Source organism: Capricornis sumatraensis, chromosome 2 (assembly GCF_032405125.1).
Source record: "Capricornis sumatraensis isolate serow.1 chromosome 2, serow.2, whole genome shotgun sequence".
Classification (NCBI taxonomy): Eukaryota; Metazoa; Chordata; class Mammalia; order Artiodactyla; family Bovidae; genus Capricornis; species Capricornis sumatraensis.
In genome coordinates, this window is record NC_091070.1 from 102,403,742 (window position 1) to 102,418,186 (window position 14,445).

The window sequence follows — 14,445 nt, forward strand, 5'->3', positions numbered from 1 at the left end:
CGAAAATCTCAACCTGCTTCTATCCTCACTTCCTTGTAATGTCACCTGATTCTCTCCTGGAAAACTCCACATTGTACACATAAGAGGATGAAGGTGAAAAAGAAAATGTAAAAGGATAATTCTTTTTATAAAAGATAAAATCATTCCCTGCTCGTCCAAATCTTAGGACTCTGTGCTCGCACCTCTCACTGCCTCAGCTCAATCCTTGGTCAAGGAACTAAAATCCCATAAGCTGCACAAAATGGCCAAAATGAAAAAATGTAAAAGAGCACACATCAAAGATTTTACTGAGCTCATTAAAATTAGTGAGAGAACTAGTAAGATGTTACAACTGGTTGCCAGGAGAATTTAATTTATGAATGTATGCAAAACTAGTCAAGTCACAGAGCAAGAATAAAATCACTTATATTCCACCGAACATTTATATTTCTATGAAAAAGAAGCATTTACATTATTACCAGTTTTCTATAGTATCCAGAATTGTAAAGTAGCCCAGTGACAGTGAAAAGCAGAGATTACCTTGGCAAGTAAGCTGGACAGGACACATTTTGATTTTGTTTTGTTTAATTTTGGCCCATTTCAAATTCTTTCACTGTTTTTCCTGACCCAAATCTCTTGATGTTATGCAATTAGCTTTGATCTCTTCACACCCTGAGTTCCTAGAATGGTGTCTGCCATGTAGTAGGTACTCAACAAATATTTTTTTCAATGAAATGCTTTACTTCTCCTTCATCCTTGGGGCTAGCTCCTAAAAATGTGGTGGAGTAAGGGGCAGGGAAGACTTAAAAGGGAAAAGTCGAAATGGGAAAGTGAATCAAAAGATGCTTGTTAACAAGATGGCTGTGACTGAGGCCAGAAGAGGAGGGAAAATCTCCCCTGGGTGTTCAAAGCAGATGAGCTGCTCTGTGTAGGATAACAGTGAGAAACAGAATGGGCACCAGGAGAGTAGTTTCCAGGCCTTCCCCAGTGGTCCAGTGGCTAAGAATCTGCCTGCCAGTGCCGGGGACACGGGTTCAATCCCTGGTCTGGGAAGAGTCCACATGGTGCAGAGCCACTAAAAGCCCGTGGGCCACAGCTCCTGGAGCCTGTGTTGCTAGAGCTTGGACTCCACACGAGAAGCGCCGGCAACAGAAGCCAGTCCACCGCAACATGGAGTAGCCCGTGCTCACAACTAGAGCAAGTGCACGCACGGCAATGAAGCCCCAGTGCAACCAAAGGTTAATAAAGACAGAAAATAGTAGTAAAGAATAAAATAATTGTTTTTTAAAAGACCGAGAGAGAAGTTTCTAGGACTCTACATCTATCTGTGGTGTGACTACTAGCAAATCACATAACTTGTAGCTTTATATTTTCCCCACAAAGTGAAGCAGTTGGCCTCAATTCTCTTGGTCCAAATCTGAGAAGAACTAGACTTTATTATAGATGTGATTTTTCATTTGCCCAACAATTCTCTTTCTCTCACCCGCTGTTTCCTCCCTACTGGCCGCATTATCTTGAAACACGTTCTAAACAAGGAGTAAAGGAATTCCCTAAATGCCTCCAGACCATTCTACCATGCGAGGTTCTGTCTTTCTTCTGTTTGTATTTTTCAAAATAGTTTATATGTAGTCTGAGCTTTGTGGGAGTTTTGGTGTTTTTCTTTTTAGTAGTAAACTGTGTCTGTAGCAGGGACTCTTTTCGGCCTTCTCTAAACATTTCTATCTTGGCACAACTTTATCATTTTTAAAGAGCTGTTTAAACAGTAACAAACTTTTCATAAATCTCCCAATGAAGTTTAGACCTAATCCTTACTTTTTTTTTAAAAGCAAACAAAACCAAATCAACCTTTCTTTATTGTTAAATAAAGAAAGTAATACATGCTTGTTATAACACTAAATTCAACATCACAGAAATGCATAAAATTAAAAGTTCCTCAGATTTTTCCTCCAACTGCAACAAATAGGTAAACTGCTTTTTACAGTTTGGAATAAATCCTTCCAGGCCTTCTGGTATGCAGTCATATATCCATTGCTTTTATTTTTTCACAAAAATTCAGGTTCTTAGATTTTGTCAAGGACTCTCTATGGGCAAAAGGGGCCATTGAGCTTCTCTTATATAGTTCTTGTTTAATGCATGAACTCATGCATTAAACTGCAGGAACTCAGCTTAGTTTCTGTATCTAAGCCCATGGTTTGGTCAAATGTCCAGCTCCATTCCAAAGCTCAATGAATCCATGTTTACTGGCAGATATTGGGTGATATCCTGGTCTTTCTGCTTTGGGTTCCATCTAAGTCTTGCCCCATCTCTCTTCCTTTCCTCCACTGCTGCCATTTCAGATCATTAAGGCCTACCTGGACTATTCGCTGTATCAACATCTAGCTGGCTACGAGGATGTGTGGTTCAAATATGAGGTCATGGCCATGAAGCAGATCTTCAACCTGCCCCTGAAACGCGAGAGCGTTGAAATCATGACCTATGTGGCCGATAGGCTTGGTTATATCAAGCTCCTAATGGGTCACTTGGACTTGGCCATTGACTTAGGTAAGGGCTGGCTGGTCAAGAAAGGGCATGCAAATACAAGTAATAAGCAGAACTATACTGGAATTGTTTTGTTCCCAGGTTCTCGAGCCCACAAGATGTGGTCATTGCTTCGGAATCCCAATAAACACTATCTGGTCCTCTGCTGGCTTTGTAAATCCCTCTTCTTGAAAAACAGGTATTTATCTCGAGGAACTTTCCGAAATGAGAGGAAGAAAGATATACTTATGGAATGTTCTGGATTTACTTAACCCTGGCCATAGGATGGGGAAGGGAGTAGGGTTTACCAAAAGCTGGTGTAACCAATGATCGCCACCCTTTGGATGTCACTGCTCTCTCACAGAACTCGTTCCCAGGCACCATATCTACCCTGGTTGCTCTGGCCAGCAACTGGAAGAGGGCCAGTCAACCCCTGTGTGTGGGGATCAGGCCTCCACCACTGCCAGGGGGCAGAAAGGGAATGCGCTCATAGGAGAGGCAAATGCCCAGAGAATAGCAACCAAGACCAGAGGCCCAGGACAAGTTGGTCTGATTCTGGCCACCTTCATAGAGACGTCTATGAAAGAACAATTGAACAGAGTCAATTTGAGATTTAAGAGTAGGTTTGAATCCTGTTTCAGGATTGTATTTGGTTCTGCATTACTGGGCAGGACTGAGGCTAGAACTGAACATCCTTCTCTCCCCCTACCATTTTTTAATCCTACCACCTTTTTTTTTTCATAGATACAAGCAGCTGATCCAGGTTCTGGGGTGGCTGTGGGATCTTTCTATAGCAGAAGAGCACATCTTCAGCAGGGCATTTTTCTATTTTATTTGCTTGGATATCATGCTTTATTCTGGTGAGCATGACCTTGGAATTTATGAGAACTGGCGGTCCACGGCACTTGTGTTGGTGTGGTGTGGCAGTGGTCAGGGCAGGGGTATTGAGACCTGTGGGTTTCTGGCTAGAAAGACATACAGGTAAAGGGAAGGAGAGAGCCTGGCGTTATGAGATAAGGAGCCATCTAAAAAGTGCAAGAATTATAAAGGACCGAGAAGAAAGAAAGTTTAGAATGTAAGCTGCCAGTTAATGTATCAGATCATTTGTCACACTGTGATAGTGATTGTGACTGATGATGTCTTGCTATGTACCTTCCACTAGGGCATTTAATTTTTAGCAGGATATACTTGGAGATTTCATGCTTTAAAGTGAAGGACTGGGATGCTAATACTAAGGGTTTCATTGACTGGTAGCTGTTGGTGATTTGGAAAACTAGTTCTTTTCTAATAGTCTTCAGGTTATACCAGGCAGGCAGGCCTCAGTGTGCATATTAAACCAGAGCTGCCAACCCGGGCACTCTTTTTCCCACCTGTATTTTCAAGTCCCAGGCTATACTGAGGCTGATTCCTTAGATGCAAGCAGGGAGGTTGGTTTAACCCCCACTTCTGCCTGGTTGACACTATGTACTTGTAAGTTACATGCATAAACTTCCACAAAAGCAGAAACTCAGCAAACACAGGGTAGTGCAGCCACCTGGTTGTTGCAACCTACGGGGCCCTTTGGACTGATAAAGTAACAGAGATTGAGACCTCTCCTCAGAGTGGGAACTATTCTGGGAGTTACTAGGCCAGAAAGATGATGATATCCCTCCACTCTCAATCTACCAGCCAAGCTCTCCTGTTTCTCTTTTATTTAAGGTTTTGTTTATAGACCCTTTGAAGAATGTTTGCAATTCATACACCAAAATGAAGACAACAGAATCCTCAAATTCCAAAGTGGAATGCTCCTGGGACTTTACTCATGTATCGCTATCTGGTAACACCGTGTTGCATAACACTAAATTCCCAAATTTGAAAATGTTGAATCCTGGAAGAGTTCTATGAGATTTTCTAAAAAGGAAGGAAAGAAAGGGACAGTAATTTTTAAGACAGATTGAAGGTGACAGAGCAGATCTACTCAGAAAGGCACCTTGGGGATTACCTAGTTCATCCCCCTCAACCAAGGCCAGAACAGTGATGCTACTTAAATTGTATTCAGTGCAACAAGCATTTATCTCATACAAAGCATGTTGTGTTAGTACAGAGATGGATAAGAAAAGAGTACTTGCTTCTGAGAAGTGTTGGGATTTGAGGGAGACTAATATATAGCACACTTTCCCCCTCCCCACCCCCAAGATGGAATCGTAATCACTGTTGATAGAGTCCACGTTCGGTGAAGGTGATGGCACCCCACTCCAGTACTCTTGCCTGGAAGATTCCATGGACAGAGGAGCCTGGTAGGCTGCGGTCCATGGGGTCACAAAAAGCTGGACACGACTGAGCGACTTTCCTTTCACTTTTCATTTTCATGCATTGGAGAAGGAAATGGCAACCCACTCCAGTGTTCTTGCCTGGAGAATCCCAGGGATGGGGGAGCCTGGTGGGCTGCCGTCTATGGGGTCGCACAGAGTCGGACACGACCGAAGCAATTTAGCAGCAGCAGAGTCCATGTTGGAGGACATGGCTTATATCTGCAGAGAAGTGAGCTTCTTGATATTGAACCTCAGGATTAGACTTCCCTATCAGCAGCAAGAAGTTCTAGAAAACTCTGCCCTTTCTCCACCCCATTAAGGCAGGTAGTACCATGCTCCCTGTGTGGGCCCCAGGCTCTCACTGGCTCTCAAGATGAAAGAGAGCTACACCTGCCTAATTCCTCTCCCAAAGTCACCAGCCAACCAAGTCACTCCTTACCACTGGAGGTGTGAGTGAGGCAGGGAAAGAAATGGAGAGTTTTACACCAGTGGAGCTCCCTCACATAGAAGGAAGCTACAGGAGGGTGGAATAAGCAGCCCTCCTGCCCCATTAACCCATTAAGCCATTAACCCACTAAAGCTTCATCTTTTAACCCATACATTTTCAACTCAGTAAGGCTGCAACTATGACCTTAGCTTCAAGGAAGTAGGTTAATAGTAAGGCTCCAGAACATTAACTAAATTACTGCTACAGCCATCCCCAAGACTTGAAAGTTATTCCCTATTCCATTTCCCATCTCAAATTATATAAGCAGTCATGTGGGCTTCCCTCATAGCTCAGTTGGTAAAGAATCTGCCTGCAATGCATGAGGCCCCAGTTTGATTCCTGGGTTGGGAAGATCCGCTGGAGAAGGGATAGGTTACCCACTGCAGTACTCTTGGGTTTCCCTTGTGGCTCAGCAGGTAAAGAATCAGCCTGCAATGCAGGAGACTTGGGTTCAGTCACTGCATTGGGAAAATCCCCTGGAGAAGGGACAGGCTACCCACTCTAGTAGTCTGGCCTGGAGAATTCCATGGACAGGATCCTGGCAGGCTGCAGTCCATGAGGTTGTAAAGAGTCAGACATACTGAGCGACTTTCACACACACTTCCCATCTCAAATTACATATGCAGTCATGTAGTCTAATATTTAGAGATTTTATAATGTTAAATGACAATGCAAAGACATTTCGATATAAAGTGCCACAGACTAGAGCAGTTTCATATTCAAATAGAAATCTCCTCTTATTGTAAAACTCATTGGGAGAAATTAAAATCCAAAAATTTGGATTTAAAAGTTAATTTAGTTTATGTTTTGCTAGCTAAAGTCTAAAGAAATAGAAGTCCAAAGTCAAATTAGTTTGCACATATGAGTTAAAGTTCAAGAATCTAAAATTCAAAAATCACCTTAATTTCTTATTCTACTCTATCTTCCCTGAGGAGTTCTTGCAACAACTGTAGCTTAAGACAAAACTACTCCCACTTTATAGGCATAGGAATCATCTGGAGAGTCCATTAACTCAGATTTCTGGTCCCATCCCCAGAGTGTCTGATTCAGCAGATCTAGATTGGACCAGAGAGCTTGCATGTCTAAGAAGCACTCAGATGATGCTGACGATTCCTTTCTATGGTCCACACTTTGAGTAGTATTAGCCTGGGGCTCGCTCTCTTTGGAATCAGCCTGCTCTGTTTCACTTTGTAATTTTTTCCCTTGGCCACATTGCATAGCTCGCAGGATCTTAATTCCCTGACCAGGGATTGAACTGGGGCCCTCAGTAGTGGAAGCACAGAGTCCTAACCACTGGACCACCGGGGAGTTCCCTCATTTTTTAGAGTCAGAGAGTTAAATGGTACCTAATATTATCCAAATATTCCCCCCAATTCTGTTAATTTCAAATTATCAAAAAAGTTCTATTCTGTCCTTGTTTCGTATCAGATATTTCCCATGAATAGGCCAGTGGCAGGCTTCCAGAGACCCACATTCTTGCAGCTACACCTCTAGAGAGACTCATTTCAGAAAACCAGCCCATTCTAAGGGTGATATGGATTTTTCTTATTCTTCTGTGGTAATATAGGTATGCCAGACTTCAGGAATGGAACAGCTTTCATGTATTTTCCAATAGAGCCAAAAATCTTGTGTCAAGAAGAACCCCAACAGCTCTTTACTGCATAAGTATCAGTAGGTACATGGAAGGTCAAGTTCTTTACCTTCAAAAGCAAATTGAAGAACAGTCAGAGAACGCTCAAGACAGTGGAGTCGACCTGCTCAAGGTGAGGCCTCTTCTTTGGTTTCCAGGGGACTTCATACCTTAAATGGCTTTTTCTCTACCTTCCGTGATAATTATTTTCTCTGATTGTAGAAGTTCTGCCTGTTTGTAGGGTAAGTTTTTGAAGGTAATTCTATCCCCATAATTAGAACATGAATTGCCTTACTTACCTTACTACTGAGAGATAACCACTTTATGCATGTTGAGAAATCAATTTCCAAATTTTCTTCTATATATGTGCATGCATTTCCATTTTTTTAAACTTACTACTAAATAAGATATTTTATGAATCATGCTCCTGCTCATGCTCAGTCACATCAGTCATATCTGACTCTTTGCGACCCTATGGACTGTTGTCTGCTAGGTTCCTCTGTCCATGGGCTTCTCCAGGCAAGAATACTGGAGTGGGTTGCCATGCCCTCCTCCAGGAGATCTTCCTGACCCAGGGATCAAACCCGCATCTTCTGCATCTCCTGCGTTGGCAGGCAGATTCTTTACCACTGAGTCAGCTGGGAATCCCATCCCAAAGACAAAACAGGCTAAAAACACAATAGTTGCTATTGGGATTGCAGCAAAGATGAGTAAAGCCTTCTCTTTGTACTTTAGGAGTTTGTGATTTCAAGGTGATGGAGGTGGGAAGCCCAGGATTGGGAGGGAGTTGTAGAGGCGGGGAGTAGACAGAATAAGAGAGCCCAAAAGAACACAAAATCAAACCTGGTATTTCCCGCTAAACATAGAGCAATACCTTTTACATATGTTACTGAACCAAACTTGGGTTCATTCTCTCAAGTACAGTAAAGCCGATCTAGTGATACTGGGTTGTGATGAGGAAAAGTACACCCTTTACTGTAAGGTGCCAGATGAGGTGTTCATTTCCTTCTCCAGGGGATCTTCCCAACCCAGGGATCGAACCCAGGTCTCCCACATTGCAGGCAGATGCTTTAACCTCTGAGCCACCAGGGAAGCCCAGATGAGGAGTCCAGGGCAGCTAATACGCAAAAAACCTGAACTCCCCAATAGGTTTCAAGGAAGCATTTTTAAAGGCAAGAAGGAGAGAAGGCACAGGGTATGTGATTAGCTCATGCACAGTTCTCTGATTGGTTGACGGTGAGGAAGCAGAGCAGTGTCCCAGAGGTTACCATGATCAATCCTCAGGTTCCGGTAGGTCTGGGGCTACATCTTGGGGTCATTAAGTAGTTAACTTCTTCCATCTGGTGGGAGTTTCAGCATCTATAAAACAACTCAGGAAAAGTATAACAGGTACTGTTATCTAGTTACTTCAGGGAGGAACTAAAGAGTCTCGGCTGCCATATGGCTGATGTACTGTTTAAATTGTTGTCATTTCTCCTGGCCTAACTGCTATTCTTGTCACTACACAGTCATATCCCTTCAGCCATTAATTCTGGAGCCAGTCTTCTCTGACTCACTGGAGGCCTGGGAGATAGACTATATAGCTTTTCTACAAACAAGTGGAAGGCAGAGGATGTGGTGTGAATGGTTTGTTCTGGGAATGTCCTATAGGGTTGATTACATACAGTAGATGTTTAATTTCTGGAATAAAGAATTGATAGATGAAAACATGTAACAGTTTAGTCAGGAAAAATCTATGTTTCAATCCATTTCTATGATATTGAAGTTTGTTGTTGCTGTTATTCATCGTGTCTGACTCTGTGACCACATGGACTGCAGCACGCCAGGCCTCCCTGTCCTTCACTATCTCCTGCACTTTGCTCAAACTCACGTCCACTGAGTCGCTGATGCCATTCAACTGTCTCATTCTCTGTCATCCCCTTCCCCTCCTGCTTTTAGTCTTTCCCAGCATCAGGGTGTTTTCCAGTGGGTCAGCTCTTCCCATTAGATGGCCAAAGTAAAGCTTCAGTTTCGGCATTGATTCTTCCAATGAACATTCAGGGGTGATTTCCTTTAGGATTGATTGGTTGGGTCTCCTTGTAGTCCAAGGGACTCTTAAGAGTCTTCTCCAACACCACAGTTTGAAAGTAGCAATTCTTTACGGTCCAACTCTCACATCTGTACCTGACTACTGGGAAAACCCTAGCTTTGACTAGACAGACCTTTGACTGCTAAGTGATGTCTCTGCTTTTTAATATGTTGTCTAGGTTTGTCAATGCTTTTCTTCCAAGGAGCAAGTGTCTTTTAACTTCAAGCCTGTAATCTCTGTCCCCAGTAATTTTGGAGCCCAAGAAAATAAAGTCTATACTGTTTTCATTTTTTCCCCATCTATTTACCATGAAGTGATGGGACTGAATGCCATGATCTTAGTTCTTTGAATGTTGAGTTTTAAGCCAGCTTTTTCACTCTCCTCAAGAGGCTCTTTAGTTCCTCTTTATTTTCTGCCATTAGGGTGGTGTCATCTGCATATCTGAGGTTATTGATATTTCTCCCAGCAGTCTTGATTCCAGCTTGTGATTCATCCAGCCTGGCATTTCACATGATGTACTCTGCATATAGATTAAATAAGCAGAGTGACAATATACAGCCTTGATGTACTCCTTTCCAAATTTTGAACCAGTTCATTGTTCCATGTCCAGTTCTACCCATTGCTTCTTGACCTGCATACAGGTTTCTCAGGAGGCAGGTAAGGTGGTCTGGTATTCCCATCTCTTGAAGAATTTTCCAGTTTGTTGTAATCCACATGATCAAAGGCTTTAGTCAATGAAGCAGAAGTAGAAGCTTTTCTGGAATTCCCTTGCTTTTTCTATGATCCAACGGATGTTGGCAATTTGATCTCTGGTTCCTTTGCTTTCAATGACATTGAAGTAATTGAAATAAAATAATAAGACACTGTCTTGCTGATGGTCAAATTAGCAGACAACAGAGAAGACATTAATACTCTGAAGGACTCTCATAAACTTTCTAGACAGCATTCTGGCAAAATGCATAAATATCTTTAAAATATGCACATCATTTAATTCTCCTCCTAGGAATGACCCTAAGGAGATAATCAGATGGTAAACAAAAATTATATATATAAAGATGTTGATCTCAGATTTATAGCATTAAAAAACTAGGAGGAAAAAAGTGATATGCCTTTCGAAATGCTGGTTATCTCTGCAGGAGGAAATGGCAACCCACTCCATCATTCTTGCCAGGGAAGTCCAACAGAAAGAGGAGCCTGGCAGGCTACAGTCCACGGGTTCACAAAAGCATTGGACACAACTTAAAAAAAAAAAAAAAATATATATATATATATTAGTCAGAAATGGTATATTTAAACATTAAGACATTTTCACATTAAAAAATCTGAATTTCTGACTCTTCTTTTAACAATTGCAGTATCTGGTGACTCTAAGCCCCAATTTTAAAGGGCAGCTATTGGCTGGAACTGATGAAGGGTGGCATTTAGGTCATACTCTCTCCCATATGACATAATCTCCTTGCTTCTTGTCTTATCTTATCTTACCTCTTATTTATGTTTCTTTCATGACTCTGTCAGCATTTGGATTTGTGAGTTCTGATGTTAAAGAATCATGTCACTGGAAAAAGTTCATCATGTTGTGCTAAATGAGAAAAAAATATTTTGAATTGCTGTTTAGCATAATAGCAGTTGTGGTGAGTATGAGTATGAGTGTGTGTGTGTGTGTGTGTGTGTGTGTGTGTGTGTGTGTGAGATAGTGCCAAGTGACATTGCAAGTTAGATTTTGTTCAGGGTTCTTCAGTTCAGTCGCTCAGTCGTGTTCTACTTTTTGCAACCCCATGAATCGCAGCACACCTGGCCTCCCTGTCCATCACCAACTCCCGGAGTTCACCCAAACTCATGTGCATCAAGTCGGTGATGCCATCCAGGCATCTCATCCTCTGTCGTCCTCTTCTCTTCCTGCCCCCTGCCCCCAATCCCTCCCAGCATCAGGGGCTTTTCTAATGAGTCAACTCTTCTCATGAGGTGGCCAAAGTATTGGAGTTTCAGCCTCAGCATCGGTCCTTCCAATGAACACCCAGGACTGGTCTCCTTTAGAATGGACTGGTTGGATCTCCTTGCAGTCCAAGGGACTCTCAAGAGTCTTCTCCAACACCACAGTTCAAAAGCATCAATTCTTCGGTGCTCAGCTTTCTTCACAGTCCAACTCTCACATCCATACATGACCACTGGAAAAACCATAGCCTTGACTAGATGGACCTTTGTTGACAAAGTAATAACTCTGCTTTTGAATATACTATCTAGGTTGGTCATAACTTTCCTTCCAAGGAGTAAGTGTCTTTTAATTTCATGGCTGCAGTCACCATCTGCAGTGATTTTGGAGCCCGAAAAAATAAAGTCTGACTCTGTTTCCACTGTTTCCCCATCTATTTGCCATGAAGTGATGGGACCAGATGCCATGATCTTAGTTTTCTGAATGTTGAGCTTTAAGCCAACTCAGGGTTCTTACTGAGGATTATAGCTGTAGCTTGGAGAACAGCCTCCCTGATAGCTTTTGAGTAACTGCTCTGAGGAAGAAAGGAAGGGGTTTTTTCCTGGGAAAAACATCAAAAGATTACTGCTAATCACAAAGAATGACATCACAAGTTAATGATTTTAACATTAACATTTTAACATTTTGCATTCTATGTATAGAAGATCCAAGGATTTGGATTCACTGAAATTATTTCTTAAATATGCATCTTAACTATCTATGACCAATATCCAAAGCACAGGACACTTCCTGTTTCTCTCGGGCACACCATTGGTGGGTGGCTACAGTGACTAATGGCTTGATTCTTGTACAACTGGGATGGTGGACAACATTCCCTGTCCATAGCAAAGAAATAAAAATGTGTATCAAATGTCAAAGTGTCTATCCAAATGTCAAAATAATTTTTTTTAGGTGTTAGGGTTATGAATGATTCTTTTTTTTCCTATCTTTTTTTTTAAATTCTGTGCTGTTTGTTTTTCCCCTTTTCAGTGTTTACATTTTTTTTCAGTTGAGGTATAATTCTTTAAATTTTAAAAATTATATTGCTTTGGTAAACAAAAGAAAATGTTTTTAATGTTACTGAACTGAACTTGGGTCTGCTCGCTGGCCACATAGCAAAGTCAATATACTGACACCAGGTAGTGGTGAAGGAAAGCACAGCATTTATTGTCAGGCCCAGCAATGAGAATGGGTGGCTCATATTAAAAAAACCCAAACTCCCCATTGACTTTCAAGGAAAGGTTTTTAAAGGCAACATTTGGAGCGAAGGCTGCGTGTACATGACTTTATTCTGATTGGCTGGTGGTGAGGTAACAGGGTGGTGTTTCACAAATCTTAATCATCAATCTCCCGGTTCTAACCAGTCTGGGGTCTATGTGTTATAGTCAGCATGGAGTCAGCATCCTGTAGCTGGGTGAGGGTCTTAGTTCCTGCAGAAGAACTCAAATATATAAATCAGATTGTCATGTATTTTCCTTGGGGACGAGCTCAGACTCTGTTTTTATCACTGAACTATAGCTTCTTGACTGGTTTTTTCCTACATTCCCTTACTTCCCTAATTAGTAACTGCTTGAATTTGCCCTTTGGAACTCGGGGAAGAGCTAGGAGACTGAAGCCTTTTTCTACAAACAAGAAACACGGGACGTGGAAGGGCTTTTGTACATGGGAGGGCCCTGCGGAGTTCACTCAGTTCCAGTCCCCTGCTTTCTTCGATACTCCTCAAGTCAAAGTCTTGAGGGGAATGGGGCAAGACAAGAAAGAGAATAAGGTTTTGGGTAAAGAAGTTAATCATAAACTCAGCAGGGGACCTGAGTTTCAGAGGGACAGTTTCATTTTTTAAGAATGGTTGCCAAAAAGCGTTAATGAGCAGACCCATATCACATGCTTGGTTGGGGTCGGCCACTGGGGCCACTCTACTTGACTCTTATCATCTAATCTCCACTACTTTCTATGTATGTTTCTGTAATGTGTTTTTTTACTTGATTGCTTATACCCTTGAAATGATCCCAAATGATCTGAGATGGAAAAATCCTTTCAGTCAAGGACCCCTTTCTGATTCTATTATGTTGCTTTTTCCTTTAGAACTTGGAGTATCTGGTGGCTCAAAACACCACTGGGCCTGTCTTCTACCCAAGGCTTTACCATCTGATGGCCTATGTCTGTATACTAATGGGAGAGGGGCAGAATTGTGACCTCTTCCTGAACACAGCCCTACAGCTCTGTGAAACTCAAGGGAATGTGCTGGAGAAATGCTGGCTGAACATGAGCAAAGTATGTAGCATCAGCTAGCAAGCTGGGGAAGACACTCACAGGGGATATTAAGGAGCCCAAGAAGCCCATTCCCTGCTTTGGATTTCACTGGGTGTGGAAGGCTGGCAGAGGCCTTTCGGTACTCTTACTGAGAGGGATGACATATCCATAGGTTTGGCATTTGCACCTCCTCTTCCCCTTTGAGTTCTCATGAGATCCTCCCATCCTTCAAATCCCCTTTAGCAAGATCTCTACCTTTTCATGGGGCTTCCCAGTTGGCTCATTGGTAAAGAATCTGCCTGCCAATCCAGGAAATGCAGGAGACATGGGTCTGATCCCTGGTTCAGAAAGATCTCTTATAAGAGGAAACGGCAACCCTGGTATTCTTGCCTAGAAAATCCCATGTACGGAGGAAGCTGGCAGGCAGCAGTCCATGGGGTCGCAAAGAGTCAGACACAACTGAGAAACTAAACACTACCACCTTTTTTCATGTGCATGTCTTGCCTCTCCTCGAGAATGTGAACAGCTAGAACACAAAAATCATTTGGTCTCCAACACAGTGCCTTATACTCAGTATTTGTTGAATAAGTAAATGAATTTTCTCCTCTATGTGTTAGAGTTATCCTAGTTTGGGGAGCAAAAGTCACTGTCCATTTTAAAATCTCAGGTACATTTGACCATTTCTGTTAGACCACTCTTGACCATACAAGCTGAGGAGCAGTAATGAATTCTGTGTTCTCTTTTTCTCCTCTCAGGAATGGTGGTACTCAAACTCTGAGTTAACAGAAGACCAATGGCTTCAAACACTCTTGAATCTCCCATCGTGGGAAAAAGTTGTATCAGGCAAGGTAAACATGCAGGATGTTCAGAAAAACAAATTTCTGATGAAAGTTAATATTCTGGACAATCCTTTCTAACTTTCATGAAAGAGAACAAAGATTTTAATGACTCATTCTCTTGCGATTATCCATTATTAACCTTTCTGTATAGGCAGCACCATCCAGGTTCCTGGATACTTCCTTCTGTTCAGACACAGAACCAGACCTCTGGTTTCTCCTCTGTCTGGAGGGTCAGAGAGGGTTGGCAGTGTCATGCTTTCCTTTCTTCCAGCTTTGCACAAATTCCCTTTGCCTTTAATACTGTTTTAGCTTATCTTGTTTATTTTCAGCCCATGCAGAATTGTATCAGATCGAAAATTTTAGTATCAAAATGATACATTTTGTGGCAGATAGGCTTATGTATAATCTATTAAAC

At 42.1% G+C, this 14,445-nt stretch overlaps 1 protein-coding gene across 1 annotated transcript in view; it reads left to right on the forward strand.

Moving 5' to 3' along the window:
- The window catches only part of ADCY10 (adenylate cyclase 10), a 95,678-nt gene extending 81,570 nt beyond the window's left edge, over positions 1-14,108 (forward strand). The window contains exons 26-32 of the mRNA XM_068965159.1: positions 2,316-2,520; positions 2,599-2,695; positions 3,241-3,356; positions 4,195-4,312; positions 6,842-7,037; positions 13,024-13,212; positions 13,947-14,108. Of these exons, the coding sequence (XP_068821260.1) occupies positions 2,316-2,520; positions 2,599-2,695; positions 3,241-3,356; positions 4,195-4,312; positions 6,842-7,037; positions 13,024-13,212; positions 13,947-14,108 (1,083 nt within the window). The remainder of the gene's footprint in view (positions 1-2,315; positions 2,521-2,598; positions 2,696-3,240; positions 3,357-4,194; positions 4,313-6,841; positions 7,038-13,023; positions 13,213-13,946) is intronic.
- The last annotated feature ends 337 nt before the right edge of the window (positions 14,109-14,445 follow it).